The following is a 17459-nucleotide window of genomic DNA, read 5'->3' as shown; positions in this document are numbered from 1 at the left end:
TTTTTAACATGAAGAATTAAGTATGTTCTACATCACAGAACGTAAACTAGTTCCAAGAGAGAGCACACTTGGTCCTGATGTTTATATTCTACATCACGGAGTTAATGTTGTTAATATTTAAATACTTAAACAATTAAAATTTTAAATTTAAATCTAGATTGTTCCAAAAATGATTTAAGGCAACTTATTAATGTTAAACTTGCCAATATGCCAGTCATAAAAAAAATGAGTTATACTTTTAATAAGAAGGCAGCATCTTCCATTCTTGGAAACTGCTCAAGACTACCTTAAGGGTACTACAATTACCAACATAAAGGTAAACATAAAGACTCAAAATACCCAAAAGGATAATCTGTTTTATATACTATATATTCATTGTAAGAATTTTAAATATTAATATGTATAACATTAATTGCTTTTTCTCATCACTTGTTTTACATTTTATCATGCTGAAAATGATCTGAATAAGTATTTTATAATGGTTACATACCTATGTGTTCTATAAGCTGCCCACATTAAAGGTGTCATCCCATTCTGATCCATCATATCTACATCCTGATAGAGTAAAAAGTCAAACAGTAAAAATGTCTAAGTCCTTACATCATATCTACATCCTGACAGAGTAAAAAGTCAGACAGTAAAAATGTCTAAGTCCCTACCACATGTACTTAGAAAAACGTAATTTACACATCACAAAAGAAGCCGACATGAGGACACCACTCAGTCAAGGTTGATTTATGAAACTTTTCCTTTCTTAACTTTAAAGTAAAACTATTCAATATTTATTATTATTAAATATTCAAATTAATATGGATATATGTTACTTATTTATAAATAACATATATTTAATATTTAATTAACTTCTATTTATAGTTTTCTCTTTTAAGATGCTTCACTCAGCCTTTTAAAGATCTTGACCTACCCTTGGTCTTTCACCCACAATGGACAGATTAAATATATGACTTATGTCTCTGAAAAACTTATTTATATTAATTCATGATATGAGGGAATAATAAAACCCTGTTTATTTCTAGTCATTTTAAAACAAAGAATAAATTCAATAAATTTTAGAAGAGTCAAATGTTCTGAATGTACTAAAATTTACTGAATTTGTTTCTTGTTTTAAAATGCTTTTTTATCACTATATCACTATGCATAAATATTTTTAGAATTAACTATCTCTACAAAGTCTGTGGTGAAAAAGCAAGGTAATAAAGCAATCCTTTGTCTTACTCCCTACCATTTTCATTTTTTAAAAACTCATTATTTATTGTGCTTTTTACTCCCACATACTTAAAATAAAAAACCTGAATTGGTACTTTTTGATTTTCCAGTGTTGGGCATTATCCTCAATATCCATATTTTACACCTCAGTATGTAAAATGGCATGTTCTCTCTTTCTTCTCACTGCCTCATCACAGGCATGCACCTTTCCTACTCCTTCCTTTGAAGAGATAATAATTCAGGTTCTGTAAATATTTGATGCTTACATTATTATAAATATATATGAATACTATTCCCAACAAAGTTATGTAGAAACCATGATTACTTTTTCTCTCCTACCCAGCTTTTTGCTCTTCTTGGTACTCTATTTTTTTCTCCCTTTTGCTTCTTTTTTTTTTCTTTTTAGCAAATGAGAATTAAAACTACAACCTATTCAACCCAAACTCTTCTCAAGTTATCTAAACCTTCTTTTAAGACATGCTAATGTATCAGAGATTCTATTCGTTTCACTTCCCTAAAATTCTTTCTCTTGACCCACTCCAGCAATCAATTTGGCTTGATTCTGCTATGTACCTGAGGCATCTGTCCCATTAACTAGAACAGGACTTCTTTAAAGATCAAAATTGTTTTAAAATCATCTTTGTATCTACTTTTCGGGGCACGGAGAATAATCAAAAACCATCTGTTAAATGAAAAGACAAGTTTACCTATCTACTCTCCTAGGCTTGGGAAAGGCATGGGTGTTAGAACAAGACAGACATGATTTTGAATTCCTAGCTCCATTACTTAATAACTGTAAAATTGGCAAAATTACTATAATTCTCTGAACCTCAGCTTTCCCATCTACAAATGTGAATACAAATAATGGCTTCATAAGATCCCTGATGATTAAATGGAATGTAAGGCAACCTAATTCTATAACAGACATTCAATAAAAATTGTTTCCTCTTTGTCCCGTCCCCATCTCCTATTCCTGGACTACATCAAACCTGCAGATGTTATCCAACATATGTTATCTAATCTACCACCCAGCGGAGAGAACGCAGTTATAGTGAGTGCACTGTTAGAACACTTTATAACTCTACGTACAGTTCTCTGTAAGCCACTCTCACTGATGGGAGTATGTCTCCAATGTCCAAATATATTGAGGTAAAGAGAAAAAAAGCCGGGACAAGTGATAACATATCCTCCTTGGACATCACTAGTTTTAGTCTGCCTCGTGAAAACTATAGTTAAATGTTGTGCCTTATCACTACAAATCCATTTCTAAATTTATTCTAGGTGTTGTTGGGAATATTTCATGTAACCTCACTCAATATTTACATTATACATGTTTTTTTTCCCCAATAAAAATCTTAAAAAAACCTTCTCTGAAGAAATGACAAACTTCCTTGTTTCTTACATGAGAGTTGAGTACTGTCACTTATTTTACTTCCTTCACTGCCCTGGTTTCAAGAAAGCTCAACTAAATCTGATGTCCAATTAAAACAAACATGTAAATTCTCATGCTGAAGTATCTTCTTCCTTCTTAGTCGTAAGTCTCTGCATTATCGTTTTTAAAAAGTGACAGTATTAAAAATGCTAATAAATAAAAAATGTAAAACTATGCCACACCTCTAGAGTACTAAAAGAAAAATGAAAATCAACCTTTTCTCTCTTTGGGTCAGGATTTAAAACTTGGTACTTCTTTTCCAAGTTCAGCCTGGACGTATGAGTATTCTCTATTAGGAAGAATTAACAAGCCCAGATCAAAAGGTTATGGGAATTCCATGATCAACAGGGCTCCATTACTTAGCATTTTCCCCTGAAAATCATTCAAAAGAATTGGTAGTGAGCACTGAATATATTTAACAGTATAACTAAAATGAAACAATTGTGATGAGTAGAATGACAAACGGAATGGAAATGTTATATGTTCTAAGAATGTAAATTTGGCACAATTAATAAAAAATGGGGGGCGGGGGTGGGAAAAGGCTGAAAAGAAAGCATAATGAGTTGTCTACCCTGTAATAGCTATGAGCCAAAGAATATTATTTAGAGCTGAAAAATCAAGTAACAGAAATGTAAGTTATTTTTATCAGAACAAAGTTAACATTAAGAAAAACAGTATCACTGACTGATGACAAAATAAGGCGGAGAAGAATAAGAAGGAATTAGAAATACAATAATTTTATTACTGCTTATAATTGGGAACTAATCAGAACTAATCAAAATTGAGCAAACATCTGATTAAAGTGAGAGGGAAAAGGAGAGCAAACTGTGTGACTGAGAAAAGAAATACCAAGCAGAAGAGCAGGCACAAAAGCCTTATGACAAAACTTATCACAGCTGTTCAGCAAACTGCAAGACAGGTGTGGTAAAAGCAGTGAGGGAGGGAGAGAGGACAGAAGATGAGACCACAGGTTTCCAGGGCTGACCACACGCAGTTCAATAGGCCAGAGAAGGACTTTGGAACCCACTCAAAGTACAATGGAATGCACATTAGAGGGGTTTTCTTTCTATAATATTTTAGCATATACATTGACAAATTCTGGAAAAATATATAGTAAACCATTAGAGGAAGAGATCTCAGTGGGGGTGAGGAAGTAAAGGAAGATGAGATTTCATTCTCTAAGCCATACTTTTCTATTATGTTTGAATACTTTACAGTAAGTATGCTACTTTTGTAAGCAGGAAAAAAAAATTACTCATGAAAAAGAAAACAAATTATCTGTCAGACATTCATTAACATCATCATGTATTTACTGCACAAAAGTTACTGTGACAAAAACTCTATCCTTTAAGAATTTTATAGCCTACATACTATGCCAGAGTTAAAATGATTACACCTCAAAAATCAAACTAACAAAAAGAGTCAAAACTTTACTCCACTATTCCTACCCACTTCAAAACTGGAAGGAAAAAGGTGAACATGCATTGTAAACTTGTGTCTGTAATAGAGACGGCCACTAAAGACAATGTCATGTGCAACAGCGCCATCTACTGCTCTTATCCCCAGTCTAGAAGGAACTGCAGGAGAGCAAAAGTGATCCCTCCTGGTAGCTGGTCTCCAAAGGCAGCTTCCAGTAAACCTCCTCTTAGGGTGTGCAAACCTCTGTGTTCCCACAATGAACATAGGTTGACCCTGTTACTTGGTTTAATTGACAGAATTGAGCAGAAATGTTGCCATGCTGGTTCAAAACCTTTAAAAAGTCAGACAGCTTCTGCTTTTGCTCTCTGGGGAGCTCTGCACCACCAAGTTTCCCTGTTAGAGACAGCGCATGGAGGGGTATTGTGGAGAAGGAGAAATTCTGGGACTGCATGGAGAGAAAGAGAGAGGCCTAGCTGTCTGGTATCCCAAGTGAGCCCAGCCTTCTGGCCATTCCTATCAAGATACAAGATATGCAAGTGAGCCATTCTTCAGCCAGCAGAGCCCCTATATATGTCCCCCCTGCCATCATCACAAGAAGAACCACCCAGCCACGCCCAGTTAACCCAGAGAACTGTGAAATATAATGGTGGGTGCTGTTCTAAAACCATCAGACTTAGGGGGTAGTCTTTAACACAGCAACAGATGATAAAACTCCTCCTTTCAACAATTAACCAGCCTCAGCCTCCTTTTCCTAACAATAGTGTACAACACAGTCATCACTGACTGCCACTGTCAACAGCAAATACCTCAAAGGATTCATAAAATAAATACTATTCAAGTCCTGAATCTAATGTTTTATATTAAAATAACAAATATATTTTAACAATACTGAATTAAAATCATTTATCTTACTTTTATGATAAGATCCTTAGCTAAAAAACTAATGTTTAAGTACAACTAGAAAAAAATCTCATGAAAGAAAAATTAAGTGATATAACTTTTAACAGAATACGGTTGCTATTAGAAAATCATGGTACACATAAACTGATAATATTTAATATGATTATAGTCACTACATATTCAGGAGTAATTAGGAAGAACCACTTAAATCATGAAAATTCTTCTGACATGTAAGCAGCAGTATTTTATACATCAGAAACAGAGAAAATGAGAGAGGAACGTATCCCCCTTGAGAGGGACTTAATATAGAAAACAACCAGTAATATGTTCAAAACAGTTTACATGAATTCAGATAATATGTTCAAAGGGTATAATTAAGGGGAAAAAACAGACAACCTAAATTGTCCCCCTTACTTTCTGGAATTCATGTCTACCACTACTGGAAATAAAAAACCCAACTTAACGAATCACTATCTGGATCATAACTGGTTTTTATATTTTTATGTTAACTACAATAAACAGCTCATTTATTTACTCTCTTCATTCATCAGAAAGTACTATTTTAACATCACTAGACTGTTACACTTCTTAACACCAATGATCTTAGGTATTCAAACCATGAAGAAAGTTTGATTAAAATCTACCCCATCGTGATTTTTTTTACCTGTCCTTTTGCTATGAGATAAGCAACAATTGAGGTATGTCCAAACTGAGCAGCCAAATGAATACAGCTACATCCTTCTCCATCAATTAATGAAGGATCTGCACCATATTTCATTAGTTGCACAACCATAGATAGATGGCCTTGTCTAAAACATAAAAGAATAAACACTTAAATAGATAAAGTTATTTCAAACAAGAAACTCTGGAAACATCTTTTTTAAAAAATAGGGTAATGGTAGAAAAGATTAGAAAAACCTTATTTTATGTTATTTTAAAACAAATATACGTCAAGACACATTTAGGATTTTATGTTCTTAAGTCTTAACTGGTATAAAAGTCTTTGAAAATTTATACTCATAACTTCTTTAAATATGTATTAAATAGTTACCATATTCTATTAATCCTATTCCAATATGACCTTAAACTAGACACTTCTTTCACTATAAACATATATAGACTGCAAAAGTATTCCAAAATTTAACCCCATCTTAAAATTAACTGGATTAACATCAGCATGGTTAATTCCTAAAGGACACTTCAGACAATAAACTTTGCTTTCAACACAAGTAACCCTGGACAGCAATAAGTGAGCACATTATTGATATTAGCTACCAGCACAAGTTCTCCCATTCATTTCAGCATATCATTCTCTTAAAAAGTTGCTAAAAGAGGAAAAAAGTCCAGAAGTAAATGTAAACCTTGTGGCCCAGTGCAATGGGGTTGAATTTAGGTCTCCTCCAAGTTGATCCACAATAGCACCTTTCGAAATATAGTATCTATAAGACAAAATGTTAAATAATTGAGACAATTTCCATGTTCAAGTTTAAGAAATTAGACAAAAAGTAAAGAAATGATTCTTTATTTTAGGTCTCATGCTAGTTCACGCCTCTGACAATAAACAGTCTTCTGTGAGGTTTTAAAATATATTAGAAGAACTTTATATGAAACGTATCTGTCTTGTTTGTTTCAGAAGTAAAAGGAAAACAATGTTTTTAATTACCAAAAAGAACAGCAAAGCCAAACCACCATCATATAAGAAAGCAAGCAGTCCGAGCCACAAGACTTGGATCCTACAGCAGGATCAGGCAGAAATCTGGGAAGCACAGCAGTTGTAGAGCAGGCTAGACGCTTAACCCACCATGGGCAGAAGCTCCGTTTTACCTTCCTCACAAGATTACTGTGGGTTAAATCAAACAGTGTATGTGAAAGAGTTTTCTAAACTGTAAAGTGTAACACAGAGGTTTTTCATGATGCCTTATTTGCGATGCTTTTAAAGTTATGCTGCTTTAAAAAGAAAGAGCACCCTCATTGCTCACCAAAGTAAATGTTGTAACATCTTGATATTCTCTGAAATGAACAGGACCTAGCTGTTTATATAATGCTTGCTTTCAAACTGATTAATGCAATGAATCTTGAATACAAATGATTTCAAGGCATTTGATGGCAAGTATTTGACAGGGGTTCTTTAAGCTGTTCTAAGCGATTACTCTTCTAGGTCACTAATGCATTCACTCTTAAAGCTCACAGTTCTACACATCTAATACATTCATACTTATGAGCTTGATTCAGAAATTTTCTTCTTTGTATACTTAAGTTGGTGCTTTTAAGGCATTATGCAATGATGGGCCCAATTCCACTCTATCATATAGAATAGCTTGAAGTGACTTAAAAGTTTTCCAGACTAACATATTTTCAGTCCAAAATATCAGACAGTCTGAACACAAATATTCAAATACTCCTAAACTGTTTCTTGAGATACTCAGCAGACTTCAATGTAATAATTAAAAATGGGGTTTTTGAGCCCAATGAGAAGTACAGCACTGCCAAAGAACTGCTTTGACAGGAAATATTTTCTTAAAAATTCCAACTAGAGAGGTTTTTTAAAAGCAATTTTATTGCCTTCTCTATAGTTCTCTATAGCTGTATCCCTGAGAGGTATTTTTACTCACATTTCAAATTCATGCTAGGACTATGGCAAAGAGTGATTTCCAAAGTTCTAGAGTACAACTTTTTTTTCACAAGGATAGGGGAACTTTTTTTCTGCATGCTAATAACTTCTATCATCTTTTTCATTGTGTAAACTTCTGGAAGAAAAACACCATATTTTTATGTTATTCTTTGTAGCTTGAAGATCTTTGTTCAAAGCTCCAAAATTCTGAAATCTTATAATTATTACTGTTAAACCTAAGCCTCCTTGCAATACTATAAGAAGGTTATTATCAAGATATGTACTTCCAGGTACTAATGATCTCTAGGTTTGAGAAGAGAGTATCAGTGAACAAGAGATAGCAACAGATATCTGAAAGAGGAAAGGCAAAGAGCTAAAACCCAAATGTCTTCAGAAACACCAATGAGAAGCAAGCCAGAATATGTTTTAATACCCTAGAAAGGTTAAGGGATTAAAGGCAAGAGTTACAACAAAGGGAAGAGGCAAGAAGCTGGACTGTAAACAGAAACAGCGGTTCAAAGTCAATTTAAGTTGCTGAAAAATTATTGTTTTCCAACTTATATTCTCACCGAAAGTAATTATTTATTTAGCATCACCACAGGCATTTTGCAGAGAAGGCAATGGCACCCCACTTCAGTGCTCTTTCCTGGAGAATTCCATGGACAGAGGAGCCTGGTGGGCTGCAGTCCATGAGGTCGCACAGAGTCGGACACGACTGAAGCGACTCAGCAGCAGCACCGGCAGGCATTTTGGGCTTTCCTGGTGGCTCAGGCAGTAAAGATCTGTCTGCAGTGCAGAAGACCCAGATGTGATCCCTAGGTTAGGAAGATGCCTGGAGGAGGAAATGGCAGCCCACTCCAGTATTCTTGTCTAGAGAATTCCATGGACAGAGGAGCCTGGCAGGCTACAGCCAACGGAGCTGCAAAGAGGGGGACACGACTGAGCAACTAACACAGACACACACATAGGATTTTAGTGACATGGAAGCAATCAAGCAAAACTAGTATAAGACTATACTAGTTTTCTTTGTGCGATGTATTCTTAAAATGTGACTATGCAAATTTTCAATGATATTACAGTGATAACTGAAACTCTATTAAAATTAGACTGATTCTAGTGTCCTTAAACTTCTCATGCTCCTGCTGATTTTAACATGCAGCCATTCAGTATTTGCCAAAAGGTGTATTCAGTGCATCTTTACCAGAGAAGTTTAGGAACTCGAGGAATTACATCACAGAAACACAGGAGACACTGAAAATGCAGCAATGAAGGTTCACATGCTGAAGGGACATTTGGGAGGTTCCTGCTGTGAACTCTCTAAGTTCCACAATTTCTAATCAGGTCTGTTATGTCTCTCCTAAGTATGAACGGTCAAACATGATCAGATAATTGAAGAAAACTGCAAATATGGAAGGAGACCAAAATAAACAGAAGCTCCAAATAAATAATATACGAAGAAGAAAACCTTAAAAAAGAGACTGCTGCTAGGAAAGACTGAAGGCAGGAGGAGAAGGGGATGACAGAGGACGAAATGGTTGGATGGCGCCACTGACTCGATGGACACGAATCTGAGCAAGCTCCAGGAGATGGTGAAGGACAGGGAAGCCTGCTGTGCTGCAGTCCACAGGGTCGCAAAGAGTTGCACACAACTGAGCGACCGAGCAACAAATGATTAATATCCCCCCAAAAATAAAATATAATCCTTCTGATGTAAGAACAAAACATTTTTTTAAAGTGGGGTGAGAGGTAGAGATCAACAAAGAATGCTCCAAATTGAAAACACAATAGATAAAATTAGAAATTCAAAAGAAGGATTAGAAGATAAACTTAAAAATCTCCCCAAAATACAACAGCTATAAAAGGACCATATCAATGTACACTGATGTAAACTTTCACAAAGTGGAGGATAGAGAATAAAAACTTACATGTTGCCAGACAAGAGTAAGCCACACACACAGGGTATTCTCAGAATTTATAAGCGGCACGTTTTTTAACAAAGCCCCATACTCATTAGCAACACCTTGACTTGAAATCAAACTGAAATCAGAGACTCTAAGCATTATCATCTGTTGTTAATGAAGAATCTTGAGGTAACAGGAGACTGCTAAAGGCAAAAACCTGCACTAAACCTTCCTAGTTCATTTCATCTGGACAAAGTTTAAGGAACAAAGACTTCCACTTGAAAACCTTAGAAATATGAGAAATCCAGGTTAGGTGAAGGTCTCTTCCTTTCCAAATTATACTTACTTTAATCTTATCATCACGACAGTGACCCAACTACTTTGCTTGCAGTAAGTTTCTTTAACACGTCCTGATGGAACGTAAGACACTTCTCCACTGGTCTCTGGTGCTCCCCTGTGTCTTGCTGAGCACATGAGAAGACTGCAAGGCCCTAACCACTCTTCACATAAGACGTTTCTGAGAGCTGTGCGTGCATCAAGCAACCTTGAGGATGAGGTAATGTCTCCCTCTGGAACAAAAACCTTGCTTCCTGCTGCTGCTAAGTCGCTTCAGTCGTGTCCGACTCTGTGTGACCCCACAGACAGCAGCCCACTAGGCTCCTCTGTCCCTGGGATTCCCCAGGCAAGAACAATGGAGTGGGTTGCCATTTCCTTCTCCAGTGCATGAAAGTGAAAAGTGAAAGTGAAGTCGCTCCGTCGTGCCCGACTCTTAGCGACCCCATGGACTGCAGCCCACCAGGCTCCTCTGTCCACGGGATTTTCTACATACTATCAAAGCAATGACAAGAGGAGGGAGCGGAGCAGACCAGAGACCGCGCGACAAGCTGAGCAGCGGCGGGATCCACAGGCCAGCACACCCAGCCAGCAGCCCCACAAGTCCAACTCCGGTGCACACGCCCTGGCTGCCGAGCGGTCTCCCCCACAGGCACCGCCCGGTGCTCCTGGACTGTGAGCAGGTGGGGCCCGCAGCCACCGGGGCATGCCTAGCCAGGCTTGGGGGCGCTGATCGAGTGGGCGCAGCCGAGAAGCCATGGCCTGCAGCCTGGTGCGGACACTCGTGCATAGATGCTGTGGTGGGGAGGGGGACTGGGTAGACAGCTGGACTGTTCACGTGGGCCAGGCACAGAGGCCTACAGCCTGCAGCGGTCCTGGGCAACAGGGCCCTCTCCCAGCACATGCTGCAGAGCTTCATACCCAAGCACTTCTTTGAACAATTCACAAGAACAGCCAACTTTATTTCCTTATATTTCCCGTACAGCTGATTACTGATATGCTCAGGAGTCTGGTGAGGAGCGGGCTCTCCCTGTTCTCCCGCATCACTGTCACAGCCATCTCAGGTGAGCTTTACAGACAGAGAAGAGGAAGGTTCTACAGAATCTGTTACCACATATCACCTTCCATCCAAACCAGAGTCATCTGGCTTGTTTCAGCCAGTGCGTGGGAAATCTGACTCACTTCTAGAAGGTCACTTTTGTAGCTGCTTTAGATTGATTCTCGAGTTAAGAGACTGTTGTTCTTCACTCAGTCACTACGTTGGATCTCAGTCTTGGCCATGCCACAGACTTCAGTGCACAGGCTTCCCTGTCCTTCATTACCTCTCAGAGTTAAAATGAGAGAAACTGTACAATGTGGTGCCAGTTTGGTGCCCTGAGAGTTTGAGGAGGAACCTACTGTTCTCACACTGAATCACATGGAGATGGCACCTAAGTCGCTTCACCTGCTGTGTCCCCAGGTGCCCTACCTGCCAGGACCTGCTCCCACAGGGGGCCTGCGACGTGGCCCCACAGCACAGCCCACTGACTCCCGACTTGCTCAGTGTGGACCCATGTGTGATCCAGATGTTCTTTGCGATCCTGATGAATGAAGAAGCCGGTGACTAATGGGAGGAGCAGTTCATCTTTTATTTCCACAGTCCGCTCACTGATGTTTAGTACTTAACCATCAGCTCTGTTCAGTTCCAGAAAATTCCCATCATCTTGAAAGAAACCCGTGAGCATCTCTCTCTACCCTCCTCCCCATGCCCAGCCCCTGGCAGTCAGCAGTCCACGTTCAGTTCTTTTATTTGCTTATTCTGGATTTTTATAACAGAATCGTGCACCAATGGCCTTTTGTGTTTGGCTTATTTCACTGAGCACGCTCTCAAGGTCTATCCACATTGCAGCACGTGTCAGCGCTCTACTCAGATGAATAATATTCCACCATGTGGACAGACCACACGTTTTGTTTATCCGCCATTCACTGATGAACATTTGCGGTGCTTCTACTTTTTGGCTATTATGGAGACCACTGCTAGGAACATTTGCTTAAGAACTTCATGTGGACATCGCTTTTCAGCTCTCCTGCATACATGTAAAGTAAAATAGTTGCTCTAAAGTTCTTTTTTCCCAAACTGACTGCCCCCTTTACATTCTCATCAGCCATGTTTGAGATTCCCATTTTTCCACATTCCTGCTGAGGCTTACTGTCCATCTTCTTTATTATACTCATCCTAGCAGGTGTGAAGTGGTACCCAGCATGGTTTTAGTTTTACATTTCCTTGGTAACTAATGATGCTGAGTAACTTTTCATTAGTTTACTGACCTTCTGTAAATTTTCTTTTGAGAAATACGTTCAAAATCATTGGCCATTTTTAAATGGGGCTGTCGCTTACCCATGAGTTGTGAAAATTCTGTGTGTGTTCCAGACACAAGTCCCTCATCTGCTGCAAATATTTGAACAAAATTATATTTGCATTTGAAACTGTTTCCAAAAGGGAGCAACTAAATTCTTGGTAGTCACACTGTTGCTGACAAAGCCATGCTTTCTGTGTTAGTCTCTCAATTAAAAATAAGAACACTAGGGGAAGAGGGGGATGAGAGAGAAGACGGCGGAGGAGCAGGCGCACAGGGGCGTGCATCTCTCTCCACAGGTGCACCAGGAAAACATCTCCAGATGCACAAGGTCTCACAGACTACCAGCTGAGAGTGGACAGGAGTCCCTGCCCACTGGAAAGGAACAGAGAGATTCCTTTCACACAGAATTCAGTCAGATGAAGGAAGGAAGGGAAAAAGGAGAGAGTGAGCAGGACTGGACCTCCATCCAAGGGTTGGGGAACTGAAGCAGGGGGCAGACCCCCACATCAGACCAACTGTTTCAGACAGAAGGGAGGCATGTGAGGCTGACGGAAGAGTGCAGCAGCTGGCCTGTGACAGCGAATGGAGTAAAAGCCACACAGACAATCCTTGCCGCAGCCCTACATACCCCAGACAAGCATGCAAGTCTCCTGGAATGGGTGGCAGCTGAGACTGGAGTGTGCGGAGTGCAGAGCAATCCTAGGGTGAGGTCTGCTGTTGACTGCACTTAGACAGCCGGAGGGGGCATAAGGGAGATCACAGGGGGTAATACCTTTGGAGGAAAACCAGACAGCCGTGGAGGCAAGGCAATACTGCCGAGTCATGCGCAGGGTGTGGGCCAAAATTGTAGCCTCTCTTTTCCTACACGCCTGAGCTGGCGGCTGACCAATGATGAAAGACCCCAGAGAGGGTGGATCTTTGAGTGCCTGATCTGCAGAGCAAACAAAAGGATCCCAGCTGAGGGGGTGTTTTGAGCACCAGCTGTGCCAAGCAACAGAGCAGGACCCCAGCTTGGCGGCGGGTGGGGGGGGGGGTGCGGGGGCGTCTTTTGAGTGCCAGCTGTACCAAGAAACAGAAAAGGACGAGCTAGTGAAACTCTTTGAACAACAGCAGCCAGAAGCTACAAAAAAAGATTAATAGGGCCTTCCTGGTGACTCAGATGGTAAAGAATCTGTCCACAGTGCAGGAGACCTGGGTTCAGTCTCTGGGCTGGGATGATCCCCTAGAGAAGGGCATGGCAACCCACTCCAGTATCCTTGCCTGGGGAATTCCATGGACAGAGGAGCCTGGTGGGCTACAGTCCATGGTTACAAAGAGTCAGACATGACCGAGTCACTAACACCACCACCACTACCAGAAAGTGCCACTGCTCCTGTGCCTGAGGACACCAGTGTCCCTGCCTACTTGGCACTGCCAGGGTTCCCACAATCCAAGCAGCTGCACCAGCTCCACACTCAATCCACAGAGGAACAGAGCTGCCAGAGGCTAGAAAAATCCTAACAGTGCCGTAAATCCTGTGCCCATGGCCGCCAGCTCCGCTGCATGCCTGGCGCTGCAGTCCAAGCCGCTGCACCACCTCCACACCGGTCCTCTCTGAGGCAGACCCCAGTCCCAGAGAGCAGTCTCAGGAGCAAACGCCTGTGGATGACCCACACGCGGAGGTGGGCTAAAGACACAGCTGAACTCCAGAGGCAGTGTAGCCGAGGAAGAGTAACAGAAACACTCCTACCAGCTGTACAAGCTGAGGTTGAATCCACACGCCAACAAGGCAGACTCTGTATCTACGGAACATGTAAAAGGGTAATGAGAGCTCCCCCAAAAGAAGACCACCTAGCTCTGGCAGCTGTGGACACTGGAGGCAAGAACACGCAGAAGCAGGGCCAAATGAGGGTCTGAGCTGTCCCCACAGCAGGCACAGCGACCAGCCGAGTTTCGGAAGGCAACCTACGGAGGGGGATATGGACTGTGACTTATGGCAAGGGAAAGGACGCTGACAGGTGAGATGCGAGAAAAAACACTATCATTCTGAAGTTGGTTCTGGACTTTTTTCTTCTGTTGCTATGACTGTTGATTTCTTATTACATCTATTTAAGCTTTCGAGAACTTTTTTATTTTAATCATACTTTTATTTCCTTTATACGCTTCTACCTCTACTGTGGCTCGGATCACGCACTTATTGCCAAATTCAGATGTAATTGAAGAGAGCAGGGAAAATCACTAGACCATTCAAGTATGACCTAAATCAAATCCCTCACGATGACACACTAGAAGTGACAAATAGATTCCAGGGCCTAGACCTGACAGACAGACGGCCTGATGAACTGTGGATGGAGGTAGATTCCAGGGCCTAGACCTGACAGACAGACTGCCTGATGAACTGTGGACGGAAGTTCGTGACACTATACAGGAGGCAGTGATCAAGACCATCCCCAAGAAAAGGAAATGCAAAAAGGCAAAATGGTTGCCTGAGGAGGCCTTACAAATAGCTGTGAAAAGAAGAGAGGCAAAAGGCAAAGGAGAAAAGGAAAGATATAACCTATTTGAATGCAGAGTTCCAAAAAAATAGCAAGGAGAGATAAGAAAGCCTTCCTCAGTGATCAGTGCAAAGAAATAGAGGAAAACAACAGAATGGGAAAGACTACAGATCTCCTTAAGAAAATTTAGAGATACCAAGGGAACATTTCATGCAAAGACAGGCTCAATAAAGGACAGAAATGGTATGGACCTAACAGAAGCAGAAGATATTAAGTAGCGGTGGCAAGAATACACTGAAGAACTATACAAAAAAGAACTTCACGACCCAGATAATCACAATGGTGTGATCACTCACCTAGAGCCAGACATCCTGGAATGCAAAGTCAAGTGGGCCTTAGGAAACATCACTGTGAACAAAGCTAGTGGAGGTGATGGAATTCCAGTTGAGCTATTTCAAATCCTAAAAGATGATGCTGTGAAAGTGCTGCACTCAGTATGCCAGCAAATTTGGAAAACTCAGCAGTGGCCACAGGACTGGAAAAGGTCAGTTTTCATTTCAATCCCAAAGAAAGGCAATGCCAAAGAATGCTCAAACTACCACACAATTGCACTCATCTCACACACTAGCAAAGTAATGCTCAAAATTCTCCAAGCCAGGCTTCAACAGTATGTGAACTATGAACTTTCAGATGTTCAAGCTGGATTTAGAAAAGGCAGAGGAACCAGGGAGCAAACTGCCAATATCCACTGGACCATCAAAAAAGCAAGAGAGTTCCAGAAAAACATCTACTTCTGCTTTATTGACTATGCCAAAGCCTATGACTGTGTGGATCACCACAAAAGTGTGGAAAATTCTTCAAGAGATGGGAATACCAGACCACTTGACCTGCCTCCTGAGAAATCTCTATGCAGGTCAGGAAGCAACAGTTAGAACAGGACATGGAAGAACAGAGTGGTCCCAAATCCGGAAAGGAGTATATCAAGGCTGTATATTGTCACTCTGCTCATTTAACTTATATGCAGAGTACACCATGAGAAACACTGGGCTGGATGAAGCACCAGCTTGAAGCAAGACTGCCGGGAGAAATATCAATAACCTCAGATATGCAGATGGCAACACCCTTATGGCAGAAATCAAAGAACTAAAGAGCTCTTGATGAAAGTGCAAGAGGAGAGTGAAAAAGTTGGCTTAAAACTCAACATTCAGAAACCTAAGATCACGGCATCTGGTCCCATCACTTCATGGCAAATAGACGGGGAAACAAGGAAAACACTGACAAATGTTATTTGGGGGGCTCCAAAAATCACTGCAAATGGTGACTGCAGCTATGAAATTAAAAGACGGTTGCTCCCTGGAAGAAAAGTTATGACCAACCTAGATAGCATATTAAAAAGTAGAGATATTATTTTGCCAACAAATGTCCGTCTAGTCAAAGCTATGGTTTTTCCAGTAGTCATGTATGGATGTGAGAGCTGGACTATAAAGATGGCCGAGTGCTGAAGAACTGATGCTTCTGAACTGTGATGCTGGAGAAGACTCTTGAGGGTCCCCTGGACAGCAAGGAGATCCAACCAGTGCATCCTAAACGAAATCAGTCCTGAATATTCACTGGAAGGACTGATGCTGAAGCTCCAATACGTTGGCCCCCTGATGGGAAGAACTAACTCATTTGAAAAGACCCTGATGCTGGGAATGATTTAGGGCAGGAGAAGAAGGGGATGACAAAGGATGAGATGGTTGGATGGCATCACTGACTCAATGGACATGGGTTTGGGTGGATTCTGGGAGACGGTGATGGACAGGGAAGCCTGGCGTGCTGCAGTTCATGGGGTCGCAAAGAGTCAGACACGACTGAGCAACTGAACTGAGCTGAACCTACTCACTGGCCTTTCCTGGTTCTGCGGGTTTCTTCTTACCCTCCTTTCTCTATTTCACCATGTCTGTTAGTCTGCTTTGTTTTCACTGCTTTATTCCCCTGTTGGCACTCTGCTTTGGTCTTGTGTTTAGTTTTGTTTATAACTGGTCAATGCCATGTTTTACTTCCTTTGGTCACTGGGTTACTCTCTTCTACCTCCTTTTCCTTGGGCTGTTTTAATTTTATGGGTGTGTCTGTGTATGTTCCTTTGTCTTTGCTTTTATTTGTCTGATTCTGTATTTCCCATTTGTCTGGGTTTTTTCCTTTGTTTCTTGTTTTGTCTTTTGTTGTAATCCCCTTTCATGCCATAACAAACAACTCGTGGAATCTTGGTTCCCCAAGCAGAGATCAGGCCTGAGCCTCTGGAATGGGACCTCTGAGTCCAAGACCCTAGACTGCCAGAGAGCTCCTAGCCGCAAGAGTGTTAATTTGTGGAACTCCCACAAAGGTCTCCACCTGTACCCAAGGTCTGGCAGCCCCCAACACAGGACACCTCACCCAAACAACTAACAAGACAAAAACACAAACTCAACCATCGGCAGACAGACTTCCCACAGACACCCTAAAACATACCACCTCACACAGCCCTGCTCGCTGGAGGGAAAAAAGCTCACCTCCTCCAACCAGAACGCAGAGACAAGTCCTCCCAACCTGTAGCCTACGCAAACAACTGGACCAACCTAACCCACCGTGGGCAGAAACCAAAAAGAAGGAGGGATACGGCCCTAAGGCCTGAGAGAAGGAGACCCCAAACACAGTAAGTGAGAAAAAATAAAAAGGGAAATACTGCACAAGCGAAGCAACGAGTTAAAAACTTGTAATTCCAAACAAACGAAGAGGAAACAGGCAAACTACCTGAAAAAGAATTCAGAGTAAAGATAGCCAAGATGGACCAAAACTTAGAAAACA

General features: G+C 40.8%; 1 protein-coding gene across 1 annotated transcript in view; it reads right to left on the bottom strand.

Annotated features, from left to right (window-relative positions):
• Window positions 1-17459, bottom strand: part of ZDHHC17 (zinc finger DHHC-type palmitoyltransferase 17) — a 97910-nt gene that overhangs the window by 39856 nt on the left and 40595 nt on the right. The window contains exons 4-6 of the mRNA XM_068970157.1: window positions 6337-6414; window positions 5640-5784; window positions 491-555 (exon numbers count right to left, since the gene is read on the bottom strand). Of these exons, the coding sequence (XP_068826258.1) occupies window positions 491-555; window positions 5640-5784; window positions 6337-6414 (288 nt within the window). The remainder of the gene's footprint in view (window positions 1-490; window positions 556-5639; window positions 5785-6336; window positions 6415-17459) is intronic.

Source organism: Capricornis sumatraensis, chromosome 4 (assembly GCF_032405125.1).
Source record: "Capricornis sumatraensis isolate serow.1 chromosome 4, serow.2, whole genome shotgun sequence".
NCBI lineage: Eukaryota > Metazoa > Chordata > Mammalia > Artiodactyla > Bovidae > Capricornis > Capricornis sumatraensis.
Note: the sequence above shows the minus strand (reverse complement) of the source record. Positions and strands in the feature narration are given on the sequence as shown.